We start from the raw sequence: 16,642 nt of genomic DNA on the forward strand, positions 1-16,642 counted from the left end.
CAAACGTATATGCAGACTACTTTTCACGCGGAAGGGCAGTTCAAGATCACAGGCGCCGCTTGTATCACCTCGCGTACCTAGCCGTGACAATTTTGACAAATATTTTCATTGCAAAACAGTGAGGATGGTGTGGCCGACCATTTACGATGGGAAAACTGAGGTGAACAAATCTTTCTATTTTCGTTACGCACTGGAATAGTTTGATGTTATACACGTTACCTTGACGATTTTTCACGCTTGCCGGTTTTTGCTCCGTTTTCTAGTTCAGTTACGTAGCCTACAGCCATTTACGTGACGATTTGGCTTCTTCACATCATTAGAAATGAATAGTCTCAGTTGTGTTCCAATGTAAACTGATACATTACCTAGTTTTTCATGTTTCTACTGCTTATCAGCTGTTTTACTACACATAATATAATCAAGCCACATTGCAATTATTTTATTATCTAAATGCAACATAAATACAGTAAGGAAAGATACTCAATGGCAATGTAATAAAATGAATAAGTACAGTATGTACCTAATATGAAGATATTTCTAATAGTCCTATTAATTACTATAGTACCTCATGTAACAAAAACAAAGATTAAATACCTAAACCTGTAACTAGGTATGTGGGGGTAAAATTTTTTGAAAACTCGTTTAAAAAAATCGCTACATGTGATGTACTTTTAGTGATTTTATAAATAATCAAAGGGCACAAATATATTTTAGGATAGGCCACATTTTAGTTTATATTCTTTACAACAGTATCAAAAACTGTCTTGATAATCATTGTGTATATCTGTAAAAAAAACCAATACCATATATCATTTCAATTTGAACTTTATGTTCCAACACGTAAGGTCTATTATTGCTTTATTGTCATTTGGTGAAGGTCACAGTAAGATTCCTAGGGGAGTGCCTTGATCCTTATTATAGGGTTTCCTTTTCATTTGTGTTCTCATTCATCATATTGAATGGGAGCTTTTGCAGCTGCAATAAATCACAAAAAATACTATTAACATTAACTGTACATTGGTGGACCTTATGCCTTTTGTAATAAGGTTCACCAATGTACAATGGTGTTCAGAAGTGCATGGATAGATGTCAACCATAATGCCTTAATATCCAGTGTACACTTAGGAGTGTTGCTTTGTATAAGGAGTTAGGACTTCTTTATAGTCCAGTTTTTTCAATAACAGAAAGTAAAAATATATATACTTATATATGTTCAATTCTAATTTGGCCACCATTAAAATATCTAATAGGGTTGGCAAACACCTAAAAGAAACTCCAAACTTGAAGGAAGAATTTCAATATATATTATCTTTATATAACCACAATGAATATGCGCTAGTAATTAACATGACAACAATAACTGCCAAGTGCACTTGACTTGTGACTTAGTGTTAACACATTTAAACTAAAATGAACCTTATATCTCTGCATTATAGTTTGTATTTGTACATGTCATCTGTTCATTGTTATTGACAAACTAACATAGACTTTATTGATAACAAGATAAAATATAAATTTCTTTGTGTTACTGAATTTATTAGAATGAGGGATTTTCCAAAAGGAAATCAGAATGTATGAGTTATGCCTTATCTAATCTAATATTATAAAACTTATCCCATCCATGTTATGCAATGACAATGTGACAGTCTTTTTATTCAATCTGTGCAGTGCAGTGTCTATTGTTTACTCATTCTCTGATTTTTTTTGATACTTTCATGGTAAATATTTTTGTTATCTATATTTGGATTGGTACTTGAATTTAATACCTATGTAAATAAATTCACTCTGTGTGATACTTCGAAAGCCAAGTTCTTATTTTATATTATTTCATGAATAACATTAATTTCAGTGTTTTAGCTGATGATTATTTTTCTGAGCTTTTTTGTCCTTTCCGACAGAATGGAATGCTCCATCATTGGCCTGACTTTTGTTCGCATTATTAATTCATTAGTTAGGAAACACAACCACCAATCAGTTTTTTGCAACTTATGTACGAAGTATCATTTGATATTTACCAGTCGCTTTTCGGTGAAGGAAACCATCGTGAGGCAACTGGACTAATCCCAATAAAGCCTAGTTTACCCTCTGGGTTGGAAGGTCATATCGCAGTCGCTTTCGTAATAACTAATAGTGCCTACGCCAATTCTTGGTATGAGCCGTGGCAAAGCCGGGACAACGCGAGGAAGATGATGAGTTAGGAAACCCAACCTAATTAAACTATCAAAAAGCTGACTGAATTAACCAATCAGAGAGGTCATCTCAGATTCTTCAGTAGGAAATAGAGCAGCTTTAACTGGTTTCCATTAGCAATGTTAGTTGTGCATATTGTGCTCAATGCCAACTCTGTTAGCCCTATTATTCCATTGCACTGCACTAGATGGCAGGAATATGTAGGCGATTGGGAATTTTGCATATGCAAATTGAGTAATTTGGATATAAAGAGGGTCATCCATCCATGTATTAAATTAAAACTTAACTTGGACTTCTGTAACAGGTTATTCTGTTAGAATTTTTCTTGTCATTTTTTTTTACATACTTAGCCTAGGGCCTAGGCCAGTATGCAGTAGATATGCGTTGATTCGTAGGTGCAATAGGGTATTTGACTGTATTTAAAATAAATTATTTTACAACATGCATGACATAAAGCACCAGAAAATTAATAGAGAAACGTAGACAGCAGTTATTTTTAGACAATATTTATATTTTAAAACCCGTGTAAAACTATAAAGAGTAGGTAATTTGATCGTGACGTCACATGCTAGTGTTTCATACAATTTCCATAGTAGACGTGTGCGCCGATTAAAAAATGATCGGCGGCGGCGTTTGCCAAAAAATCGGCGGCGGCGGCGTGTTTTCGGCGTGAAATCGGCGTGACCTTGACTTTCAAGTTTCTTAAGAAAAATCATTAATTTGTTGTTTTTCTTGAAAATTTGATCAATGCAGGTTGCTGGTCAATAAACTATGTATAGTTATATATGCTGTGAGTAAAATAAATGGTTTGTAAATGAATATAGGATAGGTGTAATAACTTGATTTCCATAGTAACTGGCTTTCATTAAGAGGTTTCCTGCTCCCAATGACCTTCGATCCAATCTGTAACTCTCCGTTTTCTCAAGTTTTCCATGGCTTATCCTATTAAAAATGACGTACTTTTTACTTTAACAAAACAGAACTTCATACATCCTTGACATTTGCTAGACATAGTACACTGCTATGGCTTCTTTTTAATGGTTTTCTTGTCATACAAGCACCAGGCTCACTGAGACGTATCTTCTTTCTCGTTTCCTCATTGCTGAGGCTCGCGACCACATGTAATTTGTCTCCATTTCATGCAGTCATAAGCCGTATGGACTGCACGGTGCAGACTGCCGCAAGTCGACCTCTTCATAGCGTTCGACCATCTCACACATGCTCCAACTTGAGCACGTTTGCCATTCATTCGGCTTAAATTAATGTGTTTCTCCACATCATGCGTTGGATAATATATCCGAAGAAGCTAAGGGCTCTCCCATGGCATGTTTGGAATAGATGAGTGGCGATATAGAGCTCTTTCAGAATGGAGAAGTTTGTTCTTTTAGCTGTTCAAGGTATAAGCAGCACTAGCAGCAGTCTTCTTTCGTTCGTTAACAGTTGATGGTGAATGCTTAGGGTTACTCAGTTACTTTAACTGGCTATTCAGGTTCATTTAATTAATGATTGATGTATATTTGACAACTGTAACATAAATAATACAAAAAATCTATATTGTAATCCAAAAACCAACTCAGAATAGCTAATTAACAACACTCAAGGTCACGCCGATTTCACGCCGATCATTTATCGGCGGCGGCGGCGTGGTCAAAAAGCCCGGCGGCGGCGGCGCGCCGGCGCGGCGCACACGTCTATTCCATAGTATATAAAATCGTTTAAACAGTACGAAAAAAGAAACTGATTTGACTAGTAGTCAAATAACCTATTGTGCATCGTGGTAAACGATGCCTTAGCACGCAAATCCTACGTTTGTTATTAAATTAAAAAATATCTCCATCTGCGAGAATGGAATAATATCAGTCTGAAAGTCTAACTAATCTAAATTTGCATGTGGTGCAAATTTTTCAATTTAAACGCTAATTAGATTGCGCAATATACTTACTTTTATCTTCAATATCTAGTTACATAGAGAGTGGCAGAGCTAATCTTTGAGTAGGTATATATAGGAAACTGTTTATCAATTCAGACATCAATGTGATAAGAAAATAACAATAAATCGATATAAGGCTTAGTCTAGTCGCCTTATCTCCTATCTTCCGTTTTTTATCGAAACTTATACAGAAAGGCAGCCAACCCACAGCTTAAATCGTTTAAGATAGGACCTTGTAGTTTGAAACATACACTGCAAGTGTTATAAGACTCCACTAAGAAAGGATTTTTAATTCAACCCCTAGGAGGGTGAAAATGGGGTTGAAAGTCCACGCTGATAAAGTCACAGGCGCCGGCTATACATTCAGCTAGTATACTATCTTCTTCGTTACACTCGTGACCAGTGGTCGTGGCCATTATGTAGACTTTTGAGCGACTCGTCGCCATTCCTCCCGTAGAGCTGCTTTCCGTGAGCATTCGCTTACTGTGGCCGACAAACTGGCTTTGATTTGGTCGGTCCATCTCATTGGCGATCTTCCTCTGGCCCTGTCAACTCCCACTCTTTCTTGCACAACTAGACGTTCTATGGATGTTCCGTCTCGCCGAGATACGTGTCCAAAGAAGTTGAGGATCCGTGTTTTGCCGTAGAAAGCAACCGCTCTTTATGTAATGTCAAGCTCCTCAAGAATTGATGCGTTGGTCCGGAACTCAGTCTATGCTCCATAGTATACTATACCTATATGAAAACAGAAATCGTAGCTCACCCCAGTTCCGACTGCGGTTGTGGTTTCCTTGGTTTTATAGGTCTAGGTCTAAACATATTCCGATATGACATGTATTTCACTGTTAGCCAGGCCAGTAGTGTTGTGGCCTTTGAATATGTTGCACTACACTGTGGTTTCAACTGTTAGTAAAAATACGCGTATTATTCAAAATGTAGGTACGCGCGCCAATGTTTTAGTGTAAACAATGTGTTCTAATCAGATTTCATATAAAAAAAAACTAAAAATATCCATTATTTATATCGAACTTATGCCATCTGAGGTAGAGTTTTATCTTGCGTTGCAGAACCTTAATTACGTGGTCGTTAACGAATGCATCTGTATTAATGAATATATTATAACAATGGAAAAAAGTGTATGAATAATTACTAAGTATAATTTGTTTGTTTTAATATCAACTGATGCTAAAAATTATGACTAGGAGGAACTTCATCTTATTTTTTTGCGCTGCAATAGTGACTAACAAGCCAATTTAATGTCAAGGTGCGTTCATACCAAGCAATCACGCCCGTTTAGTAGAACGGTTTGTAGTGACGGAGCAAGTGTCTACAACCTCAAGTTTTTGTTGCCAGGCGGGGTCAGCAGAGAAGCCCGGTCAGCAGCAAGCGGCCGCGGACGTAGGCTCACACCTGCAGCACATCTGCGCCCTGGACATCGACTCCAAGGCCTCCTATGTGCGCCTGTCCGGAATCATCTGTACCATTGGTAAGGAAAGGTTGCCAGTCACGCCCGGTCGGCAGTAGGCGGCTGACGTAGGCTCACACCTGCAGCAATCTGCTCCCTCGACAACGACTCCAAGGCCTCCTATGTGCGCCTGTCCGGAATCATCTGTACCATTGGTAAGGGAAGGTTAATTGACAGTCATGCCCGGTTAGCAGTAGGCGGCTGACGTAGGCTCACACCTGCAGCACATCTGCTCCCTCGACAACGACTCCAAGGCCTCCTATGTGCGCCTGTCCAGAATCATCTGTACCATTGGTAAGGAAAGGTTGAGAGTCATGCCCGGTCAGCAATAAGCGGTTGACGTAGGCTCACACCTGCAGCACATCTGCGCTCTCGACATCGACTCCAAGGCCTCCTATGTGCGCCTGTCCGGAATCATCTGTACCATTGGTAAGGAAAGGTTGCCAGTCACGCCCGGTCGGCAGTAGGCGGCTGACGTAGGCTCACACCTGCATCAATCTGCTCCCTCGACAACGACTCCAAGGCCTCCTATGTGCGCCTGTCCAGAATCATCTGTACCATTGGTAAGGAAAGGTTGAGAGTCATGCCCGGTCAGCAATAAGCGGTTGACGTAGGCTCACACCTGCAGCACATCTGCACTCTCGACATCGACTCCAAGGCCTCCTATGTGCGCCTGTCCGGAATCATCTGTACCATTGGTAAGCCTCTTCCGAGAAATTAATTGTTTTTATCCCTGTCCTATGTCCTTTTTAACAGGTTTCGTTTTTCTGAGGCTTGACTACTCGTGGACAAGGGTACCTATTAGTTAGACACGGCTTCGGTTCTTACCTACCATCGTCAAAGATACTTATTGGAAGAGCCATGAGTAGTTGAGGGAATATGGGTAGGTACTATCGATAAGGATGATGTATATGTAGCCCTCTTTTTTTTCCAAAGGCAACAAATCTGTTTAAGGCACCAAGTAAACTAGTTTTGGTGTCAAGAACTTGTTTTTAACTCCGTCTGATGTTGATAAAAACAACCAAGGGACGGCCACGTACTCCATAGGCCATAATCTTACACTCCATCAAAAATTTTACTAAAACACCCTCTTTCCCCAGGACCCGCATCCCGCGATGTCTCCATGCTCGAAAAGATGATGGAAACGGGCATGAACGTTGCCCGCATGAACTTCTCTCACGGCTCCCACGAGTACCATGCCGAGACCATCGCTAACTGCAGGCAGGCCGAGAAGAATTATAGCGAGAAACTCGGCTTCCCATTCTCGCTGGCCATCGCACTCGACACCAAGGGACCCGAGATCAGAACTGGACTTTTGGAGGGTGTAAGTATTGATACACTTCTAGTATACGTGTAGACTACAATAGACCGTATGAATTCTCGCAGCTCTCAAAAATGCCGAAACCATTCGCCGACTGCAGACAGGCCGAGAAGAATTATAGCGAGAAACTCTGCTTCCCATTCTCGTTGGCCATCGCACACGACACCAAGGGACCTGAGATCAGAACTGGACTTTTGGAGGGTGTAAGTATTGATACACTTCTAGTATACGTGTAGAGAGAGGCCGAGAAAAATTATAGCAAGAAACTCGGCTTCCCATTCTCGCTGGCCATCGCACTCGACACCAAGGGACCTGAGATCAGAACTGGACTTTTGGAGGGTGTAAGTGTCTCGTTATATACAAACCATGTAGTCTACACATTGTGTATAAAGTCTCTTAGCTCTCATAGGCACCATTTTGAGCCTATCCCAAGTTGAATAACAGTACAGCGATGATAACACATGCGACGAACACACACAAACACACAGATTACACAGCAATGATATCATGGTGTGTCATGGTTAATGGACGAAATGATTATAACGTCTATGACGTTGGCCGTGGTAATCTGCCGAATCTTACACAGGAACAGACAACGCAAATGAAAACAGAGTTTTAGCTTTTAAGATTTTTATTATTGTATGTATCTATGTTAGTGAGGTATCTAATCTATGGGCCTTAGTTGCCTAATAATAAATTATTTATCATTTAAAATTGGCGGTCAAAGTTATTGCTCCCTATGAAAAATTGCCGCAAACTCAATTCGATTATCCATATATGTTATGAGTGTCATAACCAATGGCGTTAGTAACAGCTGTTAACATCAGATCTTCAATTTTATTTAAGAGGTATCCTCTTGTCGGTGGAGTATTTTCTACTTCGCCCTCTCATAAGCCATAGCCTTAATTGCCTCTTGATACGACACGAGACCAGCTTTTTCTTTTATTTGGTCTACATAGCTACGTCAGATAAGACTTCTAAAACATATTTTTTATACAGGGTGGGTCAGCCGAAGTAGAGCTAAAGAAGGGCGAGACCATCAAGCTATCCATCGACCCCGCCCTCGCCGAGAAGGGCAACGGCAGCGCCGTGTTCATCGACTACAAGAACATTATTAACGTGGTCAAACCTGGCAACCGCATCTTTATCGACGATGGCCTGATCTCCGTCATCTGCCAGTCCGTGGCTGCCGATGGACTAGTCTGCAGTATTGAGAACGGAGGTGAGTTAACTAAGACATTAGCCGACACAAATAACGTTCTACCGATCTGATAGGGCAACGGCAGTATGCATCGACTACAAGAACATTATTAACGTGGTCAAACCTGGCAACCGCATCTTTATCGACGATGGCCTGATCTCCGTCATCTGCCAGTCCGTGGCTGCCGATGGGCTAGTCTGCAGTATTGAGAACGGAGGTGAGTTAACTAAGAGATTAGCCAACACAAATAACGTTCTACCGATCTGATAGGGCAACGGCAGTATGCATCGACTACAAGAACATTATTAACGTGGTCAAACCTGGCAACCGCATCTTTATCGACGATGGCCTGATCTCCGTCATCTGCCAGTCCGTTGCTGCCGATGGACTAGTCTGCAGTATTGAGAATGGAGGTGAGTTAAAGAGGTAGCCAACACAAATAACGTTTAGCCGATCTGATAAGGTAAGAAAGGTAGAGTTCTAACAAAGACGCGTACGTCACAGCAACAGGGGGAGGGGGGGTCATGCCATGTGTGACACTACGTTTTTACGACCTATCATTTTCCAATGAAAAAGTGTCAGAAGGGGGGAGAAGGGTTCTAAAAAAAACGAAATTTTGTGTGATAATTTATAGTTAGTTTATTAATCTTTAAAAACTTTATTTAAGGATCTGACAGGTAGTTAGGGACATACAAATTTATTGCCAGACTTGAAAAAAATAGGCGCGATTTTAATCCCTTCGTTTTTCGTCCGATTGCGTTGTAAATCGATATGTTTAAGTATGAAATGTCTATAAATATCGATGCGAGTGTGATACATCCTCTTTTACAGGTATGCTGGGCTCCAGAAAGGGGGTGAACTTGCCGGGTCTCCCCGTGGACTTACCCGCTGTGTCCGAAAAGGACAAGTCTGACCTCCTCTTCGGCGTAGAGCAGGGCGTGAGTACCTACCTAAGAAACTGCTTATAAATCAATTTAAGAGCCCATCAACGTGCACACTAGCGCCATTGCTAAATAATCGTGATTATTTAAATTTAACGACAGGTATTTATAAAGGGGGGCCGCTACGTACCTACTGTATTTGGTATTCTATTATTGATTTAATTTTCTTAATGAAAAATTCACTTTAACTTAAATTCAATCTAAAACATAGATCGCACATATTTTTTTTATCCATGTACATTTTCAGATATATATTTTATCAGCCAGACCCGTATATACATAAAATATACCCACTGTTATCAGATAAACAACAAAGACACGCTTTCCGCATTTTTATTCACAACCACAAACATCTCCTTATCACGCGTATACGACGTGTCATATCTCATGATGATTGTGTAGTCTATATTATTATCACATGTAGTCAATACATTATGTTACTACGTAGTCGGGTTGAGATATATTATCTTTTACATAAGGAAAGCATGCTACCATGTGAGTGCTAACATTTAAATTCAAGGGCACTGACCTTGATTGGAGGTATAAATTGCGTGATCGATTTGCTCCTCAATAGGACAACAACAAGCCAATGTCAATACATTGGCTTGTTGTATAAATTTAAACCTTAATGAGGTACTATTAAAGATCGATTTCGCATACTTAATACTTAATACTTAATTAATATGGATATGTGCCATTGTACTAGCAGACTTATTGATAAATATTTAATATTATAAATAATGCACATATTAAGTAAGATTTCAGAAATGTTACCCCAAATAACCTTAACTGCACTTCTAGCACAACTTGCCGCGACAGGCGCGAGAAGAGACAGATCGGCGCGACAAACTCGCGATCAGAAGCCGCTAATAGACAAACCTCTCTTTCTCTATGTGTCCTAACAATAAACTTTTTTTTATCCTCTGGCTTTTACTTCCTGCAATTTTGCATAGGGTAAATTTGCCAATGTCGGTGTTTACTTTCACACGTGAGGAGAATGTTTGGTATAGGGACCGTGCGCGTTGGAGGGTGCCATCTTGTGGCCTGAATCGGAAATATGTGTGCATTGCACATGGACATTGGCAAAACAAGTGCAACCGTCTACCGTTCTCGTCGGTACGTTTCCTTGTGCATAGTAGGTTCTGCCATCTTGTGGGCTACATCGGAAGCATAAACGACACATTACGCCTCGCGCCAAAAATCTGATGGCTCCTATGCTGCCCCCTATAGTTCATGCTCGGGGCCTATTTGTTTATATTTGGGTGGATACAGTTGAGAAAACCTAAAAACAAATAGTTTTAATTTTTTGCTAATCCACAGAATAAATAATAGTACTAGGGTCAGAAGACTCAGTCTCTAACAAAACGCGACTGTTACGATCAGGACAGATATGGCCGCTAGGTGGCGACAGCGCCACGCGCGGCTTATGGCAAACCCCAAAATCACGATCAATGGCAAGGAAATCGCGGAGTGAGACACGCCTGGCTAATCTTTGAATTCTTCATGTGTTTGTCTGTGATGTTCAAAACCCTAAACTTTCACAAATGTGTTACAGGTTGATATGATCTTTGCCTCGTTCATCCGCAACGGCGCCGCGCTGGCCGAGATCCGCGGCATCCTCGGCGAGAAGGGCAAGAACATCAAGATCATCTCCAAGATCGAGAACCACCAGGGCATGGTCAACCTCGACGAGATCATCGCCGTGAGTATATCCTATTCTTCAGGGTTGCACCGTAGACAACCCTGCCTTCCTTATGGAACTCTGAACTAAAGTTCGTTTTTTTTAGCATTAGAAATAAGGTAAACAATCTTGATGTGTTGACCACATTTATGTTGCAGGCATCTGACGGTATCATGGTGGCTCGCGGTGACCTTGGTATTGAGATCCCGCCGGAGAAGGTGTTCCTCGCACAGAAGACCATGATTTCAAGGTGCAACAGGGTGAGTTGTAGTTTTATGGCGTTATTCATAAACGCGCTACAAGCCTGAATTAGCTATAAATCGTTTGTCTTTATCTGTTATTTTGACTTATGTATTTGTAAGAAAGGGATAAAACATAATTTAACTACAGGCCCGTTAAGTTTTATGAATAAGAGGGTTAGGAACAATCGCTGTCGACTAGAGGAAAATGTCAAGTCAAATTTTATTTTCTGACTGATTCGTATTATAAACATATACATAAACATTTAACTTGTTAAAACATTTAATAGCCTAATGGGAGTAATGGGGTTTTGAAACAAAAACATTTGAAACACCTTTTTAATTGGTTAAATCACAAGACACCGTTTATAATGCCTGCAAATATTAGAATTAAAAAGACGAACAAATGGGACATTCATTACCAGCACAAAGATTTTTTTGAATTTACAGTTATATGACACTCGCCCTCTAAAGTGACTTTTGTTCAGGTATAATCTTGCTATAAGGTATGGGTTGATTCATAAGAGCTGACCCGATATCTGTAATGATCTGTCAAAATTTCATTAAGCGTTCATTCATTCATTCAATAAGCGACCCGCATCAAATAGTACCGTTACTCCCCAGGTCGGCAAGCCCGTCATCTGCGCCACCCAAATGCTCGAGTCCATGGTGAAGAAGCCCCGCCCCACCCGCGCCGAGACCTCCGACGTGGCCAACGCCATCCTCGACGGCGCTGACTGCGTCATGCTGTCCGGAGAGACGGCCAAGGGAGACTATCCCCTTGAGTGCGTGCTCACCATGGCTAACATCTCAAAGGAGGCTGAGGCTGCTATATGGCATAAGCAGCTCTTCTCGGAGCTCGTCGCACAGGTATAATACAACTATCTTTCATTTAAAGATTACCCTTTCTCATGGTCTTTCTCGTGGCCAACGCCATCCTCGACGGCGCCGACTGCGTCATGATGTCCGGCGAGACGGCCAAGGGAGACTATCCCCTCGAGTGTGTACTCACCATGGCTAACATCAGCAAGGAGGCTGCAGCCGCTATTTGGCATAAGCAGCTCTTCTCGGAGCTCGTCGCTCAGGTACAATACTCTTTCTCATGGTCGTCTGCTTTTTCGCCCAAGTTTAATTGGCTCTGACGTGGCCAACGCCATCCTCGACGGCGCCGACTGCGTCATGCTGTCCGGCGAGACGGCCAAGGGAGACTATCCCCTCGAGTGTGTGCTCACCATGGCTAACATCAGCAAGGAGGCTGAAGCAGCTATATGGCATAAGCAGCTCTTCTCGGAGCTCGTCGCTCAGGTACAATACTCTTTCTCATGGTCGTGTGCTTTTTCGCCCAAGTTTAATTGGCTCTGACGTGGCCAACGCCATCCTCGACGGCGCCGACTGCGTCATGCTGTCCGGCGAGACGGCCAAGGGAGACTATCCCCTCGAGTGTGTGCTCACCATGGCTAACATCAGCAAGGAGGCTGAAGCAGCTATTTGGTATAAACAGCTCTTCTCGGAGCTCGTCGCTCAGGTACAACACAATTTCATTTAAAGATTACTCTTTCTCGTGGTCGTCTGCCTTTTCGCACAAGTTTAATTGACTGTGACGTGGCCAACGCCATCCTCGACGGCGCCGACTGCGTCATGCTGTCCGGCGAGACGGCCAAGGGAGACTATTCCCTCGAGTGTGTGCTCACCATGGCTAACATCAGCAAGGAGGCTGAAGCAGCTATTTGGCATAAGCAGCTTTTCTCGGAGCTCGTCGCTCAGGAACAATACAACTATCATTCATTTCAAGAACTCTTTCTCATAGTCGTTTGCCTTTTCGCCCAAGTTTTATTGACTTCTGAATTGGCCAACGCCATCCTCGACGGCGCCGACCGAACGAATTTTTGTGAAAAGAAAAAATGTTAATCTACGCTTATCTTTGAATTAAATTTCTACACTGGGCCAGATTTTATTTTTCTTTCACGTGTGCTCCCCATTTGTACAATTTGTCATATTATCATTAGTCATAAAACTGAAACCGTTAACTTTTTAGAATTTTCGTAAGGTTATCCACAACACAAGCCTTCTTGATTGAGCTTACCGTGGGGCTTAGTCAATTTGTGTAAAAATGTCCTGTTATATTTTTTATTGATTTATTTATCCTATAGATAGGTTAGGTTAGGTTTGTTTTTATGGCAATCCTGAAGTGAAACTTCTGAACCAAATAAATTATGATTCCATCCATCCTGTCCTAGCCGGTTTCGGCCTCGGCGACTGGGTATTCACTGGCTAGTGAGAGCGACGATCGTGAGCTCTCAGGTGGCTGACGTAGCCTATTTTTGCGGTGAATGTACGACCATACACACCGCAGGTCAGCACCCCTCCGACAAAATTGTAATTTATGACCGCAGGTGGTCGGGCCTTTAACTCGTCGCGCTTCGCGTCGAGTTCCACTCGCCTCTGCTCTTCAAAGGCTAACGCCTACAGCTACGCGGCTAGGCCTAAAGCTACGCGGCTAGGCTAAAGGCTATTATGATTAACGCTATTTGGACTTAAAGCTATTTGGGAAACAATAGAGACGCAAAATTCTCTTAATGTGACTCGTACTGTGTGAACGCGCCTAAAAGAATAATGTATTTTGTAGGTGTCAGCTCCCCTCGACCCCGCGCACTCCGTGGCCATCGCGGCCGTGGAGGCGTCCACCAAGTGCCTCGCGTCCGCCATCGTGGTCATCACCACCAGCGGCCGCTCCGCGCACCTGCTCAGCAAGTACCGCCCGCGCTGCCCCATCATCGCCGTCACCCGCCAGCCGCAGACCGCCCGCCAGGCGCATCTCTACCGCGGCGTGCTGCCCATCGTCTACCAGGGTGAGTGTAGCTGGTGTACCGGGGTGGGTGTCAAGAGTGTACCAGTGCGGGTTTAGCAAGTGTACCTGGGTACGTAGCCAAGTACCGCCCGCGCTGCCCCATCATCGCCGTCACCCGCCAGCCGCAGACCGCCCGCCAGGCGCATCTCTACCGCGGCGTGCTGCCCATCGTCTACCAGGGTGAGTGTAGCCAGTGTACCAGAGTGGGTGTAGCCAGTGTACCAGGGTGGGTTTAGCAAGTGTACCGGGATAGGTGTTGCGACTGTACCGAGTATGTGTAGCCAGTGTACCAGGGTGGGTGTAGTGAGTGAACCGGGGTGAGTGTAGTGAGTGTACCAGTGTGGGTTTAGCAAGTGTACCGGGATAGGTGTTGCGACTGTACCGAGTGTGTGTAGCCAGTGTACCAGGGTGGGTTTAGCAAGTGTACCGGGATAGATGTTGCGACTGTACCGAGTGTGTGTAGCCAGTGTACCAGGGTGGGTGTAGTGAGTGAACCGAGGTGGGTGTAGCGACTGTACCGTGTGTGTAGCCGTGTACCATTGTAGTGAGTGTACCGGGATAGGTGTAGGAAGCGTACCGAGTGGGTTTAGCCAGTGTACGAGGGTGGGTGTAGCGACTGTACTAGGGTCTAGGGTAGGTGTAACAAGTGTACCGGGTGGATGTAGGAAGTGTACCCGGGTGGACGCGTATATCATGCACAATTTGTTACACGGTATGACAAAATCCTAACTTTTTTTTGTTCTCAGCCCCAGCTGCCAGCAACTGGCTGCAGGACGTGGACGACCGCGTGCAGACCGGCGTGAAGTTCGGCCGCGCGCGGGGGTTCATCAACACCGGCGACCTCATCGTGGTCGTCACCGGCTGGAAGCAGGGCTCCGGATTCACCAACACCATGCGCGTCGTGTTAGTATCACACTGAGTTATAAACTTATAAACGTCCGGGAAAACCTGCGTCTTTTCTGTGGAAATTATAAATATGAACGATTTTTCTTAGACTTTTATCATACATTTTGTAAGAAGTAGGGGTCAGTCAGACAGCCGGCTGCGAAACCGCCGGAACCACCCTTCGGCCAAAATACTAATAATGTTACCCTGTCTCCTACCTTTTAAAAACTGCTTATGCAAGTAGGAGACTATGGCGCATATCCGACCCGCTCTAAAGTAAGTAGCAAAATCGAAAAAACATTTTATACCGATATAGGCAAAAAGAATAGATAGTATAGAGGGGTCCTGTCATAGTAAATGTTGTAGTCACTGTAAATTTACTACATCTATCGACACACGACTATAACTCAAAATAAACACGTATAAAATTATCAAAAAAATGAATATATATGGATAAATGATTTTATTATTTTTATATCATTTTGACCTATGTTCATTCACTGATATCTATTATGTGTTAAAATTGTTAAATATGAAACGGTGTCGTCACGCCATCTAGCCGAGAATAGGCTAAAGGTGTGTGCGCCATCTATGGGAGAATGACTTTTTCTTGATTTCCGAGACTTTATTCATCTTATACGAAGTTACATATGTCTTCGATATAGGATAGGACTTTACATCGACTTCATTTGATTTGGTACAAGGTTTAAACAAACTTTTTAGTAACCTATGTTCTGTCCGCCTGAAGCTGCCTGCATCTTTAGCTAACTTTGCAGTAACAAAGTGTGAAGGGTGCCACTATAAACATTAAATTTTCATAGGTATTTTGACATTTATTGTGATACTTCCTCACTCTTGCTTGCTCTACTAATGGCCACTAAGGTTATTAAGAATACAAAAAACAGTGCTATATTAAAAATAAAAGCTTCAATAACGTTTTTCTTTTTTTACAGGCATGTGGAGTAAAGTGAAAAGAACAACTACAAATATACATATATGCTAAGTATTAGTACAGCGAACAGACGCGCTACTAGTGATACAAAAACGGATATCTGTAAAAATGTTTCTCGGTATATATAATATACATTTAGTCTTAGGATAATGTTTTATTTATTGTGAATACATCGCAAGAGTATTGTTGCATGTTTGCGTATGCTGAATAAAATTTTAAACATAATATCTATGTTATATTTTGTTTTTGTTTAACATCCATAATAGTGCCCTTATCAACCAAAAGGGTCCCTATAGTCGGTTGTACAGCTTGGCAAAAAAGAGTAGAAATTAAAAAGTGGCAACACTGGAGTGTCGTCCCTTTCAAACCAATAAATATAAGAAAACGGGACGACGCTACAGTGTTGCCACTTTTTAATTTCTACTCTTTTTTGCCAAGCTGTAAGGCGCTATTTCCATATCGCTTCAATTTGAAATCAACCTTATCGACAACCGACAATGTAGTACATTTTTGTTGAAAAAGGCACATAATATTATCTTTCCCCTTTTTTATTCACCTAATTTTAGCAGTCTTTACGTAAGTATCGTCAAAACTGCTGAGCCGATTTAAATTAATCGAACAATCCGTGCTTAGTTCATAGGGCGACATAGGGTACATTATAATTCTATTTTTTTTTTAGTTTTTTGAAGTGAAAACTTCTATAACGGTGCTGAGCACTTTTTGAGGTGGGGTAAAAATGATAAACTCGATTCAGCGTAACGTAACGTAACGCTGACGTCATGTGTCACGGCCAATGTTATTCACCAAAGAACTTTAGTCATAACGTATCATAATCAGGTCAATTATTTAAAACTGGACTTTTATATTAAGCAATAAAGCTCAATGTTCTAATCTTGTACGGGCTGAAATACGAGGGTCTCACAGTTACATTCTAACTTTATATCACTCAAATATAATTCAATAAAGCTATATCTTGATGAAATCTCTAA

At 42.0% G+C, this 16,642-nt stretch overlaps 1 protein-coding gene across 1 annotated transcript; it reads left to right on the plus strand.

The window, feature by feature from the left end:
- The first annotated feature begins 5,925 nt into the window (after window positions 1–5,925).
- LOC134664350 (pyruvate kinase-like) lies at window positions 5,926–15,876 on the plus strand. Its single transcript, XM_063520925.1, has 10 exons — window positions 5,926–6,014; window positions 6,686–6,909; window positions 7,906–8,128; window positions 8,939–9,045; window positions 10,604–10,750; window positions 10,888–10,989; window positions 11,593–11,838; window positions 13,595–13,817; window positions 14,563–14,719; window positions 15,655–15,876. The coding sequence occupies exons 2-10, from the start codon at window positions 6,709–6,711 to the stop codon at window positions 15,665–15,667; spliced, it is 1,419 nt and encodes a 472-aa protein (XP_063376995.1). The 5' UTR covers window positions 5,926–6,014; window positions 6,686–6,708; the 3' UTR covers window positions 15,668–15,876.
- The last annotated feature ends 766 nt before the right edge of the window (window positions 15,877–16,642 follow it).

This window comes from Cydia fagiglandana, chromosome 5 (genome assembly GCF_963556715.1).
Source record: "Cydia fagiglandana chromosome 5, ilCydFagi1.1, whole genome shotgun sequence".
Lineage (NCBI taxonomy): Eukaryota > Metazoa > Arthropoda > Insecta > Lepidoptera > Tortricidae > Cydia > Cydia fagiglandana.

Coding starts and splice junctions, on each gene's coding strand:
- LOC134664350 (XM_063520925.1), top strand. CDS start 6,709: ATGCTCGAAAAGATGATGGAAACGGGCATGAACGTTGCCCGCATGAAC. Junction 8,129..8,938: donor CTGCAGTATTGAGAACGGAG/GTGAGTTAACTA, acceptor CCTCTTTTACAG/GTATGCTGGGCTCCAGAAAG. Junction 13,818..14,562: donor GCTGCCCATCGTCTACCAGG/GTGAGTGTAGCT, acceptor TTTTGTTCTCAG/CCCCAGCTGCCAGCAACTGG.